The 15,616-nt window shown below is 33.1% G+C and overlaps 2 protein-coding genes across 2 annotated transcripts in view; one reads left to right on the top strand and one right to left on the bottom strand.

The window, feature by feature from the left end:
- Window positions 1-1,986: 1,986 nt before the first annotated feature.
- On the bottom strand, window positions 1,987-2,787 carry LOC110020310 (oleosin 16 kDa-like). Its single transcript, XM_020718366.1, has one exon. It carries the CDS (start codon window positions 2,584-2,586, stop codon window positions 2,167-2,169), a length of 420 nt encoding a protein of 139 aa, XP_020574025.1. The 5' UTR covers window positions 2,587-2,787; the 3' UTR covers window positions 1,987-2,166.
- A 1,803-nt stretch (window positions 2,788-4,590) lies between these two features.
- LOC110020309 overlaps window positions 4,591-15,616 on the top strand; it is a 14,054-nt gene continuing 3,028 nt past the window's right edge. Inside the window, exons 1-3 of the mRNA XM_020718365.1 lie at window positions 4,591-4,778; window positions 4,840-5,130; window positions 14,863-15,324. Coding sequence (XP_020574024.1) covers window positions 4,659-4,778; window positions 4,840-5,130; window positions 14,863-15,324 — 873 coding nt within the window. The 5' untranslated portion in view covers window positions 4,591-4,658. The remainder of the gene's footprint in view (window positions 4,779-4,839; window positions 5,131-14,862; window positions 15,325-15,616) is intronic.

The following is a 15,616-nucleotide window of genomic DNA, read 5'->3' on the forward strand; positions in this document are numbered from 1 at the left end:
GAGGGAACTCTTCTTGATCTAGGTGTTGCAGCTCATTACAGATGATATCAATAGAAGTGAAAGTAAGGCAGGGCAGTGCAATGTGAGCTACATGAGACGGATGAGTGAGATTTTGAGAAGATCAACATCCCATCTCGGCAAGGAAATGGTTTGATCATTAGGAGAGAAATTAGTGAGTGGAATATTTTCTTTTGATTGATGAACTTGTGGTAAGTAAGCTCCCTTGGGTTGTGGTTGTCTCTCTTGGCGTAGGAGATGAAGGATCTCGTGTTGAGACTCCTCCATCCTATGTAATGATCTAAGACACCTTCTTCAGTGGGGTAATGCCTTCCGTAGTAGAAGGATGCTGAGGCTTGACGCTCTTGGTTCCATGTCTGTCTTTTGGAATGATGGGTGTTGGAGCATGATGCTCTGTTGTTGCGAGTGTTGCACCCAATGGTCATGCAACAATTCTCGCAAGTATCTTAATGGTGGAATACTCTCTTCCCACAAACGACACCAAACTGATGCATGCTAGAAGATTCACGGAGGTAGAGTAATAGATTATCGTCTTAGTGTTGCCCTAGAATTCAACACATACTAAGATAAGAGAAAAAAAACTAGTAGAAACACCATAAATTTTTATATAAAAAACCCGAAAAATAGGAAAAAACCATGAGGTCTGACTTAATTACAAAAATTCACTATAAGTTGATGATTGCAAGAACCCCTTGTCCCACAGACGAGAAAGGATTACAAAGTCTTCTAAATTACAATATCGACGTGCGGATGAACTTGTGGAAAGGAACAAGCGGCGACTGATAGCGATTAATGACGAACGACAAGTGGTGGTCAACTACAATAGAAGTGATGTGACAGCTCTTCTTCAAGTCTTAAGCTCTCATCCCTTTTTAAGAGAAGGGTGGAGTTGTATTTATAGAGTTCTAAGTTCAATTAATGTTGAAATATAAATCACTTTGATCAGACACCTCTAATGAGAGGGGTGGAGAGCTTCCTTTGATTATATAGCGTATGATGGACATTGAGTATCTTAATGATGTCAGAATTGAGTGATTTTGGGCTCATTGGATTCAACATCTATTTGATAAACATCTGAGCATCTTATCGAGACGCTCGATTTGACAATAGACTAGTTAGATTCGACATCCATTTGATCCTTCAAATACGTCCGGAAAGCTTCCAAAAGTGGTTTAATGTCTTGATCAGAGCTTAATTTGACTCAAATTGGACTAATTTTGTTATTATTAGGTTCTTCTCATTGAACCGATCAGTTTGACTTTAAGTCTGTTGAAATTAGACTCACGGATGACTTTTTACTAAAGTTTGAACATTTCTTTCTTAGAAATTTACCTCAAAATACGTGTTATGTCTCGAGATTTGTGCTTGATGATAAAAATTTATTGAAGGTGTATCAAGAATTTTAATATAAGTCAATTTTAATGTGCCAAAAGTCCATTGGCACCAAAAGTATTTTATTAAAAATTTAAATGAGTATGAACAAAGCCCTTAAAGTATAATAACAAATTTCATGGTACATTTTGAGCAAAAGTAATAAAACTCTTTATGTTGCGTGCTTGCGATCAAAATGAGCTCATCTCCTCTTAAAATAACTAGAGCATAAAATTCTAATATGCCCACCATCACATAATCTTGTCAAACTTATTATTTTTATCCATCTATTTTCTCATTCTTTTCATCTTTTTGTCATAATATTGCTTGAATCAGAAATTTTCTCCTAGGTCATAAATGATCTAACTCAAAGCAATACTCATAAACAAGTTCGTCATTTTGACTTGTCGGTTGTTACAGACACCCATATGTGTGGTGATGGCTACAATGACAAGCAAGTGACGAGGACCCAGCAATATTTCCAAAAAGATGAGTTGAGATTTTATCATGACGTAACATTTAGTCCCTTAAATGAATCCAAATGCAACCAAAATATACACATAATCCAGATCTTGCTTCCAAAGCTCTTCCACAAACTTCATAAACATCTAAAACATTTTCAAAAGAAGCAACACATTTACTCAAACATGCAACACATCAAACAGCCAGCAACATGCAAAACAAAACACAAAAACCATACTTACCATGCAACAACACACCACGTAGGAAACTGAACAACATAACGCAATATTAAAACAAATACATCCACACTCCCAATCAAGAAGTCGCCTGCTCCACCTTCTGCTGCGCCGACTCCTTTATATCCCTCGCCTTCGCCGCAATCCTCGCGCGCGCTTGGTCGATCTGATCCGCCCCCACCGGATGCTTCCCTGTCATGTACTTGTACATCCACGCCAGCACGGAGAGCGCCGCCACCCCCAGCCCTCTTGAAGCCAGGAAACCGCTCCCGATCAGTGCCACGGCGATCGCGGCCGGCACGAGAACAGGGCTGAAAATGACCAGCAGAGGCATTGCGATTGTCAGTATGATTACTGTCCCTACCATCGTCACGCCGGACAGGGCCAGCAATGAGCCTCCGGTGGCAATTGCCGTCACGGCTTTCAGTAATTGTTGGGCGGTGGATTGCTGTTTTTGTTGGTGTTGTCCGCGATCTCCTACTCGGCCGTACTCTGCCATGGGGTGGGATTTGTTGGGGAATTTGGTCGAAAAGTTTGGGGTGGGAGGGTGATGGACGGAGTGGGGAGAGGTGGCGGTGGGTAGAAATAAAGGGAGGATGGGAGGAGGGGGAGGACAGGTGGAGTGGCACGTGCGGAGTAGATGTTGCGGTGGGTCTGCGTCGGGAGTGGAGGTGGTGTGCCGCGTGACGGCGGTGGGGATCGTTTGGGGAAGTGTGCAGAGTCGATACGAGCGAGGTTACACTGCGACAAATCATAAATATTGTGATGGAAAATTTAAATTTGATGAAATATATAATTTATTATATCCTTTTTTTCACTTATATAAACTCAACGTATTATAATTAGATGACTAAAAGTGACCCTTTAATTTTTCTCTTATTGTAAATGCCATTATTTATTTTTCTAGATCTCTATCAAGACTAAAATATGTCTGCCTAATCCTCATATGAATATTCTAGATAATAGGCTCATTTTTGGATTTAGGCTTACATTTGAGTGGTCGGCTTGGTGATATGCCTACAAGTTTATCTTGAAAATTCATATACTTCACTTGAATCTCATTTCTTGTGATATACTCTTTAAAATTGTGATAGTGAGTATCATTATGTTTGATTTTATCATAAAATATTTGATTATTTTATAGGACTATTGCGAACTTGTTGTCAATCTAAATCATTGTTGCATCTTGTGACAAAGTTAACTCATTCAACAAATTTTGAAGCTAAATTGCATGCCAAACATATGAAGTTGCAATAGCATATAACATTTTACAAGTAAAAATGGTGACAACGATTGTATCTTGAACATTAAAATGAAAGCAGTGTATCCCATGATATTCTTTATATCACCAATTTCTTTGATTCAATTCTTGTTGCTACATCCAGCAGTTTGTATTTTTTAGCAAATGAAAAATGCATTTCTAAATCAATTTTATCTTTGATATATCGTAGGATTCTTTTTATAGTTTTTAAGGAGGTCAACTTTGAAGTTTCCATATACTAGCGCACAAGTCCAAGAACATAAAATATATTAGCCTTTATGCAAATCAAGTAGCACAAACTCTCAATTAAACTTTTGGAAAGTGTAAGGCAATTATTTCTCCTTCTTCATTCTTTAATAACTTAACTATGAGTATTTATGGATTTATTATTGTCAATTATTAATTTCTTTATTATCACTCTTACATTTCATTATGGTGAGATGAAGATTTCATCTTCTATTTGGTTTGCTTAATTCAAAGGTAGTTTGTCATTAGTAGAAATGCAAAATATATGCAAAATGAACAAGATGTTTGATAAAATGAAAAAAAAAATATGCAAAATAATAGATATGATTGCAAATGAACTAAATGTTCGACAAATTAGTGTAGATCACCTCAATTAAAGCTCGTTCATGATCGTTTAAGTCTAAACAATTATAAGCACTTGATTATTAGATGAAGAAAGTTTAAGCTGTTTGTTTGGTTGATTCATATTCACGAATAATATTTAAAACTCATTTACAAACTCAATTATGGCTTAATTACTGCTCGTTTATTAACAAAATTATTTAAATATTAATTTTTTAGATTAACTTGCGTTGTTTAGTATGACTTATTTATTTTTTCTAATAAATTACTCATAAAAAACTTGAGTTATGCTCAATTAAAATTCAGTAAATGCTCAACCATAACTCATTTTTATTAATTTAAGTGTTCATTAATACGCTCCATAATTCCTTGATGAACCAAACCCTAATCCGCTTCGACAAGCCCTTGCTCAGGCGTGGCTCGGTTCGTTTGTAGCCCCCTTAACAGATAACAGATATGAATCCATGGCTTCTCCCCAACAAAATAACCTCTCAATATTAGAGTGGGCTACAACATTCACTTTTTCAAACAAAAGAGCAACTAGAATATGGGCTACCTGAGCCCATTTTGAACACTTTGAACGATGCTGCCTTCCGGGGACAAACTGTTGTAGTGGACTTGGCCTGCTAGGAATACACATAGGTAGATTTGAATATTCATTTGATAAGCATAAGCCCATTTATCGTCTTATTCCATGGTGTCGCCATGTTATAGTATGGCAGATGGTTCCAATGGAACGGTGGGCGGGAGTTCTGAAGGTGCACCTGAACCCTTGCAATGCCGGTCCCTTCTTTCAAGTCGCGGCTTCAGTTCTTCTCTGTCCATCATCCAACACTCTAGCCGTAAGCATGCTGCCCTTTTCTAGACCCTTGAATTGTAAACCCTAATTATTCTTTTCATCAGATACCTTCCGTGAATGCCATCTTCTTCAAGGGGGATAGGGTTGAGGGCACCGGGAATCCGGTGATCGAGCGGCTATCGGATTCGAAGAATATTGCAGAGATTCTGGTATCGAAGTTCGGGAGTTCCGCCAACGCATGGGTGGTTGAGGCTTCCACCTTTAACGGGCCATTTGCTATTTTCAGGGAGTTCGTTCCGAGCGTGAATTCCCGTGGAGAGCCGAAACACTACGATCCGGATGGTTTCCCTGCATCGAGATGTATTGTGGCGATCTTATTGAAGAGTATTGATCAGGTTTGAGTTGATTTTTGCGTTTCCTAGGGGCTTTCTTTTCTGCGCATGGCCTAGACTAGGCATTATATAAACAAAAAAAAAAAAGAAAAAGAAAAAGAAGAAAAACTATTAAGGCTGGTACTTGCCGCTAGATTTGGCCAGGATTTACTCTAATGTTTGTCTAATCAGTCTCTTTTACCGACTAGTGAAGGCTTTAAGTGAAAATTTTTTGTGGTTAAAATGCTATATTTAAAATTTTGGGGGGTTAAAATATTATATTCAATATTTTTTATGGTTGTTATGTAAAAATCCCAATTTTATTTTATTTAAAACTTAATACTGTTGAGTGCTAGAAAATTGATGAGGATAAAGTGTGGGGTTTTACATTCTAATTTTATATGAAAATTCTACAAATAATAGATGAAAATAATACACTAAGATACCAAATATTTTATATGGAAAATTTGAAAAATGGAAAAAAAATCATGAGGGATGATTTAAGTAAAAATAATTCACAATATTACTTAGAATATAATGAAATGCTCTTTCCTTCAATTAGAGAAGATAAGATTACAAAATAATTCACTTTGAACTAGCTTGTAATCTGATAATTATTGTCGAAGTTGTGTAGAGTGATGATGATGCGATGATAATTTAGTGGCAAAGATTGGATGGATGCAATTTAGAGACGACAGTGTGATAACGACGATGAGGTGATGATGATGAGGCGACAATAATTGGGGGATGGTGGCCAGATTATAACGGTTAAGTGTAGTTTGAGTCTATTAGGTTTTCAAGGTCTCTCCAAACTTATGTTTTTGTAGCGGTAGAATGGGGCTTTTACATCTTAGTTTTGTACTAAGATTCCTTACACACATATATAGATAAGAATAATATTGAAAATACTAAAATTTACGTAAAAAATACTAAAAATAATTGCGAGGCCTAGATTAAATAAAATAATCCGTTACATTACTTCAGATTGTTTAGATCTTTTTTCCCCTCAATTGGGTAATGCAAAATTACAAGATAACTCATTTGATTATGATGGAAGTCGTGCAAAGTGAAGATATCATGATGACGGTCAAGTGACAACAATTTTATTACTATAGTTGGAAACAATGATTTGATAATCATAATTGAGTGAAGGTTGTTGGACAACAATGACTAAATGATGGTGGTAAAGCTCTTTCCAATACTCAAGTTCAATTTTCTTTTATATTGAGAATAGGGGTTCATTCATAGTTTCCACGATTGACCTTTTTGTAAACTTAACTAAAATTTCAAAACACTATCAAATAGCCCGTGTTAATTCATTTAGTTATAGAATGGTCTCAGAATTATTTAATTTTAGGCTCACTAAATTTCTTTCATCGAGATGCTTGACTATATTTATGCAAGTATTGGAAACGATTTGATCCTTCAATTAATGTTAAAAAACTTTCAACATTTCTTTAGGTGTTTAATTTACTTTTATAATTAGATCACTTTTGATATTTTTAGATTTAACTTGTCAAGAGGTTCAGTTGAACTGAAAATTTGTTGAATTAGAGCTTTGATGATCTTGAATTTGACTTTGGAGATTATCCCATTCAAGGTTCATCGAGATCACACCCGATCAAGTAAAATTTTTGATGATGTATTAAGAATAACTTTCAATTTTGTAAATCTGAATGAACTAAGATTTAAGTGATTTATACAACTTTTGTATATATTTTTCTTCTTATTTAATTCCTAAATTTTTTATTTATAATTTAAAATTAAAAAATATATATTAACTAAATTATTAAGATTTAACTTGTTTTAATATCTCACATTAAATAGTTTATGGATTTAATGTTTTCAGGATTATTTAAATTTGAATTTACGAGATTTACAAAATCATTGTATCTTCTTATCGCCAAACATCCACTAAAGTTGAAAAATGATTGAGTTTGTTGGTAGAAAAATACTAATGGGCTAAGATTTATTTGGATAATAATTCTTGATAATAGCAGGATGTTTAATCTTGTTTGAGTTCTGGATTGATGTTTGTTAAATATAAAGCAAATACATGCAAATCTCATAACTAGAGAGACTGAATTCTAAGACTTGAATTCATTTTCCCAATCATTTCACTATGTTACATTAAATACTGGTGGGAACTCGATGGACAAACATAATAATAAAAAAGTAAGCATAATCCATTTTTTGTATTTAGTGGCACAAATCTTAAACTCACCTTTGAATGCAAAACATGGATACTTTTTGTCGGATACAATATTATTAATGTCAAATTACTAAGAATTTACTAGAGGTATGAAACTATGAAGTGATTCCTAGGAGCAAATGGCATGAGAGAGATAGAGAGGCTAAATCTTAGTAAGTTTCATAAGTGAATGATCTATAAAAAACTTGATTTAATTTCCTTGACATAGAAAGGCAAGTCAAATTGAGTTTTGGCATAAATCTTAGATATATCTTGACATAGAGGCAATTTAGTGAGAGAGAGATTTTGAGCATAATCTTAGATATATTTTGAGAGGACATTGGTGAGATAGAGTTTTGGCATAAAGATTTTAAGATCAGATGATGTACGTGCTTGATTGGTGACTCTTTTTATATTTGAGGATCAATGCATTGGCGGCATAGTGCAATCATATAAAAAGTATAGAATTTGGATTTCATATAATTAGTTGTGTAGTGATCGAGTCTAGTTTGTGGTAAAATTCTAGGGAGAACTTTGGGTGAGTTTCAAATGGACGAGAACCCTTATTTGGTTTGATAGGTAGTAAAATAAAGATCAACAGACAATTCTTTTGGCTTTTTTTTTCATTTTCATCATTTGTACGAAGTTATTTGAATTGAACTCAACAATATCTCATCCACTAATTGAGATCTTACAAATTTTCTCTCACTAACCTCAAACCAACATAAAAGAAATTTATATTTCATTTCTATTGTGGCATATAATGCCATGCTAATAATAGCATGAAATTTATTATTGTCAGTGAATGCCACAAGTAGAGTTTTATCCTTTTAGTTGCCTCCAAATAAAAAAAAAAAGTTCTTAATAAATCTTCCAAGGTCTATGTAGTATGCTCATACAAACTATATTCTTATTGTGAAACATTAAAATTTGTCTTATTAAAACTTCTTACATCTAATGTATCCTAGAAGTGAAAATCTACCATCTCAATAAGATACAATGATAACTAATATCTTATGCTATCAAACGATGTTGTCTATATAGATGTTTGCCAATTCTCCACTATATGACTATTGTAGAGAAATATTATATTTTTATGAGTTCATCTGCTACTGGACTATATTTATGACCTAATTTGGACTTAACCTCGATTGGCTAACTATAAAATTTGTAGCAATCTCCTCTCACTTCTACTTTAGAATATGAAGAAGATACAACTTTATACCCGGATTTTGATGTTTCACTCTAACCATCTACTAGTAAAGCCATATGTTTGCCGCATCTTTTTTATACTAGGCCATTAAAAAAATTTTATGAAGACCTTGATACATTTTTTTCTAACTCAATTAATTTGGCTTAATGGAGAAGTATAGAGAGGATAAGGAGGTTCGACATTATTGATTTAGAAATAGCTAACGATAAGGTTCAAAGAGAAGTCCATTGGATAGTTCTAGGAAGCAAGATGTTAATATGACTTATATTCAAGTCATTGAAGAAATGCATGCTAGAGTCATTGCTTTTGTACGAACAGAAAGAGGATTGAATAAGTATTTTCCTATTTCAGTTGTACATCAGGGACCAGCTTTAAGTCCATGTCTTTTTTCTTTAGCTATGGATGCTCTTGATGGACATTTATGATAGGATGTACCCTAGTGTATGCTCTTCACTATTCATATCCTTCTTGTGGATAAGACTAGAGAAAGAGTTCAGGAAAAAACTTTAATTATCGAGGTTTACATTTGAATATAAAGAATTTAGTTTGAGTAGATCTAAAACTGAATACATGGAATGTAATTTTAGTAGTAGTGGATCTAGTGGCAAAGTTGTAACTATGAGTGATCAAATCATTAAAAGGTGTAAACGTTTTAGATATCTCGGGTTTATTGTTCAAAGCGATGGTGATATAGATAAGGTTGCTATTAGTAGAATTCAAGTTGGTTGGTTGAAGTGGAGGAGTGCATCGGGCCTATTGTGTGATAGAAAAGTACGACTTAGACTGGAAGAAAAAATTTATAAGATGGTGGTGAGACTTGCAATGCTCTATGACCCATAATGTTGAACTTTAAAAGAGAAGCATGAAAAAAAGTTAAGTGTTGCTGAGATGAGAATGCTTGGGTGGATGGGTGACTTAACACTTTGAGAAAAAATGCGAAATGAATATATCTGTGATAGGGTTGGTGTACCTCTAGTGGCACACAAGATTAGAGAGAGTCGTCTTAGATTATTAAACATTGACCATCTGACAATCATGTTAGGAGTGTAGATGTTTTAGATTCGACTTATGTTAAGAAATGCAGAGGTAGATCTAAGAAGACCTGGGCGTATTGTATAAAAAATATTCTTAATCTATTAGAATTAAATGAAAATATGACACTCAATAGGGCGAAATGGAGAAAAGGGTTTCATGTAGCCGACCCTACTTAGTGGGATAAAAACTTGTTATTGCTATTGTTTGTTTGTTTGGAAGCATTATCTTTGATGAAATATTTTTAATAACTCCATTTCAGGATAAATTTATCTAGTCAAATCATTAAAACTAATTTAAAATCAAATTAAAGTAAGTAAAATCTAATCAAAATCAAATATTCAATTACTTAAAAATTTTGTTCTAAAATTGCAAATTGAGGTTTTTGTTGAGGCTTAATTAATTAGTTTTGTTTTGTTCAATTTTAAATATTGGGTGGTTTGGCACCATAACAAGCCATTCTTATCCCTAATTATAATATTGCAATCATACCAAATTGTATAATAACTAATAAAGGTTGATGTAATAATGAAACCAATGAACTTTTTTCAAAGTTATTTAATGTGTGTGAATGTAAAGCTTAGGAATCAAATGAAATTTTACTCGATTGCTTTAGAATATGATTGTACTTCTCACAATATCACGAGTCTTTTATGGGTCCTCTTGAGTAGGGGTGATATGAAGTCCAGTTCAGGCTTGTTTGCCTCGAAATCAACATTCTTGATTGCAACTGGACTCACATTTAATTCAAAGTTGAAATCATTTTAATTAGGGATTTGACTGAAAACATTTCCATTTTGAGGTGATTTGAAGTTGATTTCAAGCAGGCTTCTTAAAATTGATTTTTTGTTTAATTTCATGCATGAATATAGATTATCATAATTTATATTATATGTATTTATATTATACGAATTACATATTTTGAAGTAAAACTTTATATTTAGTTTAAATTTTAGGTAAATACTCATTTTGATTGAGTCGGAGCACTCTCTAAATCAACTCTGAGTCATTTTGAAGTCCAAAACGAATCTCAAAATCGAGTCAAAATTGAGTTCAGTCAATTTCCAAAAAGTTTAAAATTTTATCCTATCAATTCCTGTTGAGTCATTGTGAAAAATGTGGCGGAATTATTTTTCTTCATTGTTTTTGGTCTCTCTTGGTCACGATTGTTGGTGCTTGGTGGTTAAAGTGATATTGTATTATAATTTACCGTTGGCGTTAGCTTGGTGGTTAAAGTGATACTGTATTATAATTTACCGTTGGCATTATAGATTTGGAGGGTGCTGTTGATGTTTCTTAGTAGTCCATTTTTGACGTTGATGTTTCTTAGTATTTCTTCAATTGTATTTTTTCTCCGACATTTGACGTTGATTCCTCCACGAGGTTTCTTCCATCCACCCTTCAGCTAACCCTAATTCTGAGTTCTCTTCACTAGTTGGCTGCATTGGATCTTCCAATAACAATTGATCTTGTGGAGATAGGTTTTAATAGCAAAAGACTTGCCAATTTGTAGATTTATAAGATATATCATTCTAGTTTCTACAACAAGAACAACATAGATTATCCTTTGGAAAAAATAAAAAAAACAAGGGTTATCTTTAGGTTTTGAACTTTGAGATTAGAATATGTACTTCTCTAAGGACCTCCACTCATGTAGGCATCCGTGCTATTTCATATTCCAGAATTCCGTCATCAGAGCTAATCTCTTTTTCTTGCTTGAAGGGGCTTAATCCACCAGTTCTCTTTAGGTTTTGCAACTGATGATGGATATATAGTTCATGATATATTCTCTTAAACCATGTTGGAACTTCTAGATCTTTTGGTTCCATATTGCCCAACGGAGGGAAGAAATCTGACAATATAAGCTGTCAAGTTTTATACTCATGAATAGTCTTCGATCCTTATCCATACTTTGATATCCTCGGGTCATTGATCAGGCTTGCATGATTTTCCAATGGAATATATTATGCCTGAAATAATTTTTCAAATTTGTTCAAAATCACTACCTCGGGCTCAAATTGGTTGCAAAGATGTTCTTTCCGCTTCCGCCAATTGCTAGAACAATCTCAAAAATGAAAGTGCATCAAATCTTTCAATTTTTTGGGTACTTGAAAGATTAAATCACTTCTCACTGTCATGAAAACCAACTTCTGATTCCATAGGGCTTCCTCAATCAAAATTAAGAGCACGAGTCTTCTGGAACAGCTCCATTACTCAGTCTCTCTCTTTTAGTTTTCATAATAGGTGCAACCCATCTTATATTAGCCTAAGGAACTATGTTTAACTTCTTGTTTGTGCAACTATTACTTTAACTTCTTGTTTGTGCAACTATTACTTGCTAATTTGCCTTTTTTTTAAAGGAAAAAAAAAAGTTATTGTAATGGCTGGTTTGATTGTGGTCAACTACCGTGTTATTGAACTGATGACTATCTGAATAATTTCAGCTACATTAGCAACAATGTTGGCTTGTAAAGCTCGCGTGAAATTCTGCATCACGACCTCAACCGAAGAAGAAAAATTAGGTGTTGGGATTCCAATAATAGTCCCAAGGGAGTCTAGCACCCTCCAGTAGTTTGAAATAAACTTTATGATTATTATTAAACAACCCCTTTTAGATTCATCATATACGTGGATTCCCTAAAATTAATCCCACTTCTAGTGCCAATGACAACCCGTCCTAAAGGAGTCGTTACTTTGCACATCAAGGTTATTTGTCAGACTAATTAGTGGTGTATAAGTAAGGTGGTATAGCTGAGGATTATTTCATCAAGAACACCAACAAAAATTATATAATGCTACACCATGATCAATTTTCAATAATGGAGTCAATGAATTACACCTGTCGGTCAACTTTTTCTCGATTGGATTTATTTAAAATAACACGAGCATGATTTAATTTCACATTAACAAATGCATTGTAAAAGTAAAACTGATTATGCCATTATATGGTTTAGTTTATAGATGTTGAATTTATGCAAAAATCACCATAATAATATGTTATAATAATATGAACACAAAAATTTTGATGATTATATAAAGCATGATTGAGAGCTTATTAAATTCAGTTGATGCCTATCAAGTATCAAGAAAGATGCCTTAATGAGTAGGGGTATATTTATCTCCCAATAAATTAGAATTACCTACCTCGATGTGTATTACCAGATTCCAACTCTCATCTTGGCTCTAAGGAATAGCACTAAATAAGGATCAATAGAAAATCCTATATAATAAAAACTCTAATTAATTGCATATATATATACCTACAAATACTATAATATAATAATTATTTATTTGTGCTGAAATTTGTAGAATTAGGAAATGTAACTTTAAATCTAAAATACAACCTTAAATCCAAGATTTTAGTATTAACTATGCTAGGTCTATTTCAAGAAGGAAAGCCAAATCAGAGTAATTTATAGGTTAAATGTTTACTAAAAATTTCGCTCAAGTTAATATGTAATTTGCCATTCAATCATAACCTGAGGACTTGATTTAATAAAAAATTTAGTTTAGTCAATTTATGACAAAAAATTAAAATATCTAACTACTTTATTAAATGAGAAGATGGAAACCAAGATAATTAAAATGGTCTTCTTTGTTGTTTGCATCCTGATCATTTGTTATTGTAGAGTCTTATGCATAAGAGATAAAAGGAGAAAAGAGGAATGGATGATATATGTTGTCAATCATAAAAAAATGAGTAGGATTGTCAAGACTAAGAGAGGACAAGGAAATGAGGAGGAGAGGGTGGTGGTCACACTGATTTTGACCAGAGAAGTTGTAAAAGCTTGTGATCATTGAAAGAGGTGAAAACTTATAATTTTTAGGGGAGAAAGGTTCATGCAATTAAAAATCATATTAATTCCCTTCAATATTGATTGAATATGTAGATTTAGAGTGAAAATAATGTGTTGTAATGAGGCTCGTTTTGTTTCCATAAAGATTAATTTATTATTATTATGATTACTATTTTTATTTAGTATATAATTTGTTATAATTGCTATCACGGTACTAATTATATTTGTCAATACTAATTATCTACACTAACAACATGGATTATTTTGAGTCGTAGTGTATAGCACAGATTAAAAATAGTACAACGTATTAAAAAATTGTGAATAATTTTTTAATAATTTTATAATATAAGAAAAAAAGAATCATAGTGCGAAAAAATGCTCTCTTAATGTCATATAAATAGAACATAATATTGTTTTAACATCCATGAATGTTAACGGAAGGCATAATATTTTCTTGCTATATCTTTTTAAGAAGCTTGGCTCAACTTTAACAATTCTATTTTTAATTTTTTGTTTTAGCTAATGAATACAGCAACATGCTTACAATAGATAGTTTTACAATTTGAATGATATAATCAACAGCAATCAAACAAATTCTAAGCTGCAAATAAATCAAAATCTTACTAATCATCAAACAAATTTGATTGAATAAGCTGAGCATTAAACAAATATGAAATCAACCTGCAATAGAGGAAGAAAATATGTGGAAATAATCGGAGGTTAAGAGCATAATAATTAATTGACAAATGGTGGAGAGAGTGCACAAGTGTCAGCAATAAAATAGTGCGCAATATGCACGTAATGAGTTACAGTGCCCTCAAAATGAACATTGCATACTACTTTGCTTTCATGCAGCTTTATATATATGCTATATTATGGATCATTGCACACATTTTTTTATGCTATTGAAAAGCATATTGTCAATTAAATGTGGCGGCAATTGATGTGGTTCTCTTGACACAACTCGAGATAGCTCTATCCTTCGAGTTACTTGTCCAGTGAGATTTGTGGATTTGTATGTTCCAGAACTGAAAAAGTGCAACTCCCTTGACTGCAAGGTAACACAACTACTGAAAAGAAACTAAAATCATGATTCTGTAACTTCATAATTTTTCCTTAATTTGCAGAACTACTACAAGATGATGTATGCTTGATTCAGCAATAACTATCTTGCAGTACATTTATTAATCTGATTAGACCTTACTAAAGGAGACATGTTTGAAGCTCATAAAAATGAACTTGTTATCTGTAATGTCCAAACCTTGTTCCCCGTGTTATGTTCATGCCACTTTGGCCTGCTTTTAGCAACCAATTTCAGTGTATTGTGAAATATTGCAGTACATGCATTCTAAATGATTGATTTGAACAAAGCATCAATTTTTTTTTGAAACTGATAAGAATCTTTAATCATGCCATAAATCACATTAATGATTCTTACATATATTTTTTCCTGCAATCTTTTTAACATAATAATTTCATTAGGTATAGGGTTATCAAGCATTTGTTCTCTTGTTGATGTGTAGATCAAAAGATCTGTGTTGGGCAACAAAGATGAGTTGGCAATATCACAAATATCTTCACCAAAAACTGCATTGTTTGGGTTTAGTAAAGGTGGGACTGTAATAAACCAAATTGTTGCTGAACTTGCTCACCTGAATGCAATTAACTTGGTTAAGTCAAATTCTCAAACTTTAGAAGCAGAAGATGGCATCTTTACTACTTCTAATGGTAGTTTTCTTCACAGCATATCTGAGTTTCACTATGTTGATGTTGGCCTGAACTGTCATGGAGCTTATTTGACTGATAAAGCTCTGATCAATAGAGCTGTACAGAATATGTTAGTTGGCAATTCAAGCCTGCGTTTTTTATTTCATGGAACTCCAAGGCAGTGGTTTGATCATGACCGTCCATGGATCCAAAAGGAGAAAGACTTGCTTGTTCAGTTGCTCCGAGATGCGAACCCCAAATATGGAGGCAGATTACAGGTACTTGAGCGACTTTATTTTTCTGATATAAAGCCTACTTTGCAAATGCATTTTGAAATAATTCAAATTATGGATGTTAGCTGAATCTTATATATATATATATATATATATATATATTACTTGCTAATCTTAATTTTGTTCCTAAATTCTGTTATTTGGTTGTATGAGTTAAAAAGAAAATTTGTTATTAAATTCTAAACATACTTTTAAAATTCATTAAAAATAATAATTTCATTTTCATTAATAGGATAAAGGTAAATTAATTATGTATGTATGTATGTATGTATATATA

The sequence above is a fragment of the Phalaenopsis equestris genome, unplaced genomic scaffold (genome assembly GCF_001263595.1).
Source record: "Phalaenopsis equestris unplaced genomic scaffold, ASM126359v1 Scaffold000094, whole genome shotgun sequence".
Lineage (NCBI taxonomy): Eukaryota > Viridiplantae > Streptophyta > Magnoliopsida > Asparagales > Orchidaceae > Phalaenopsis > Phalaenopsis equestris.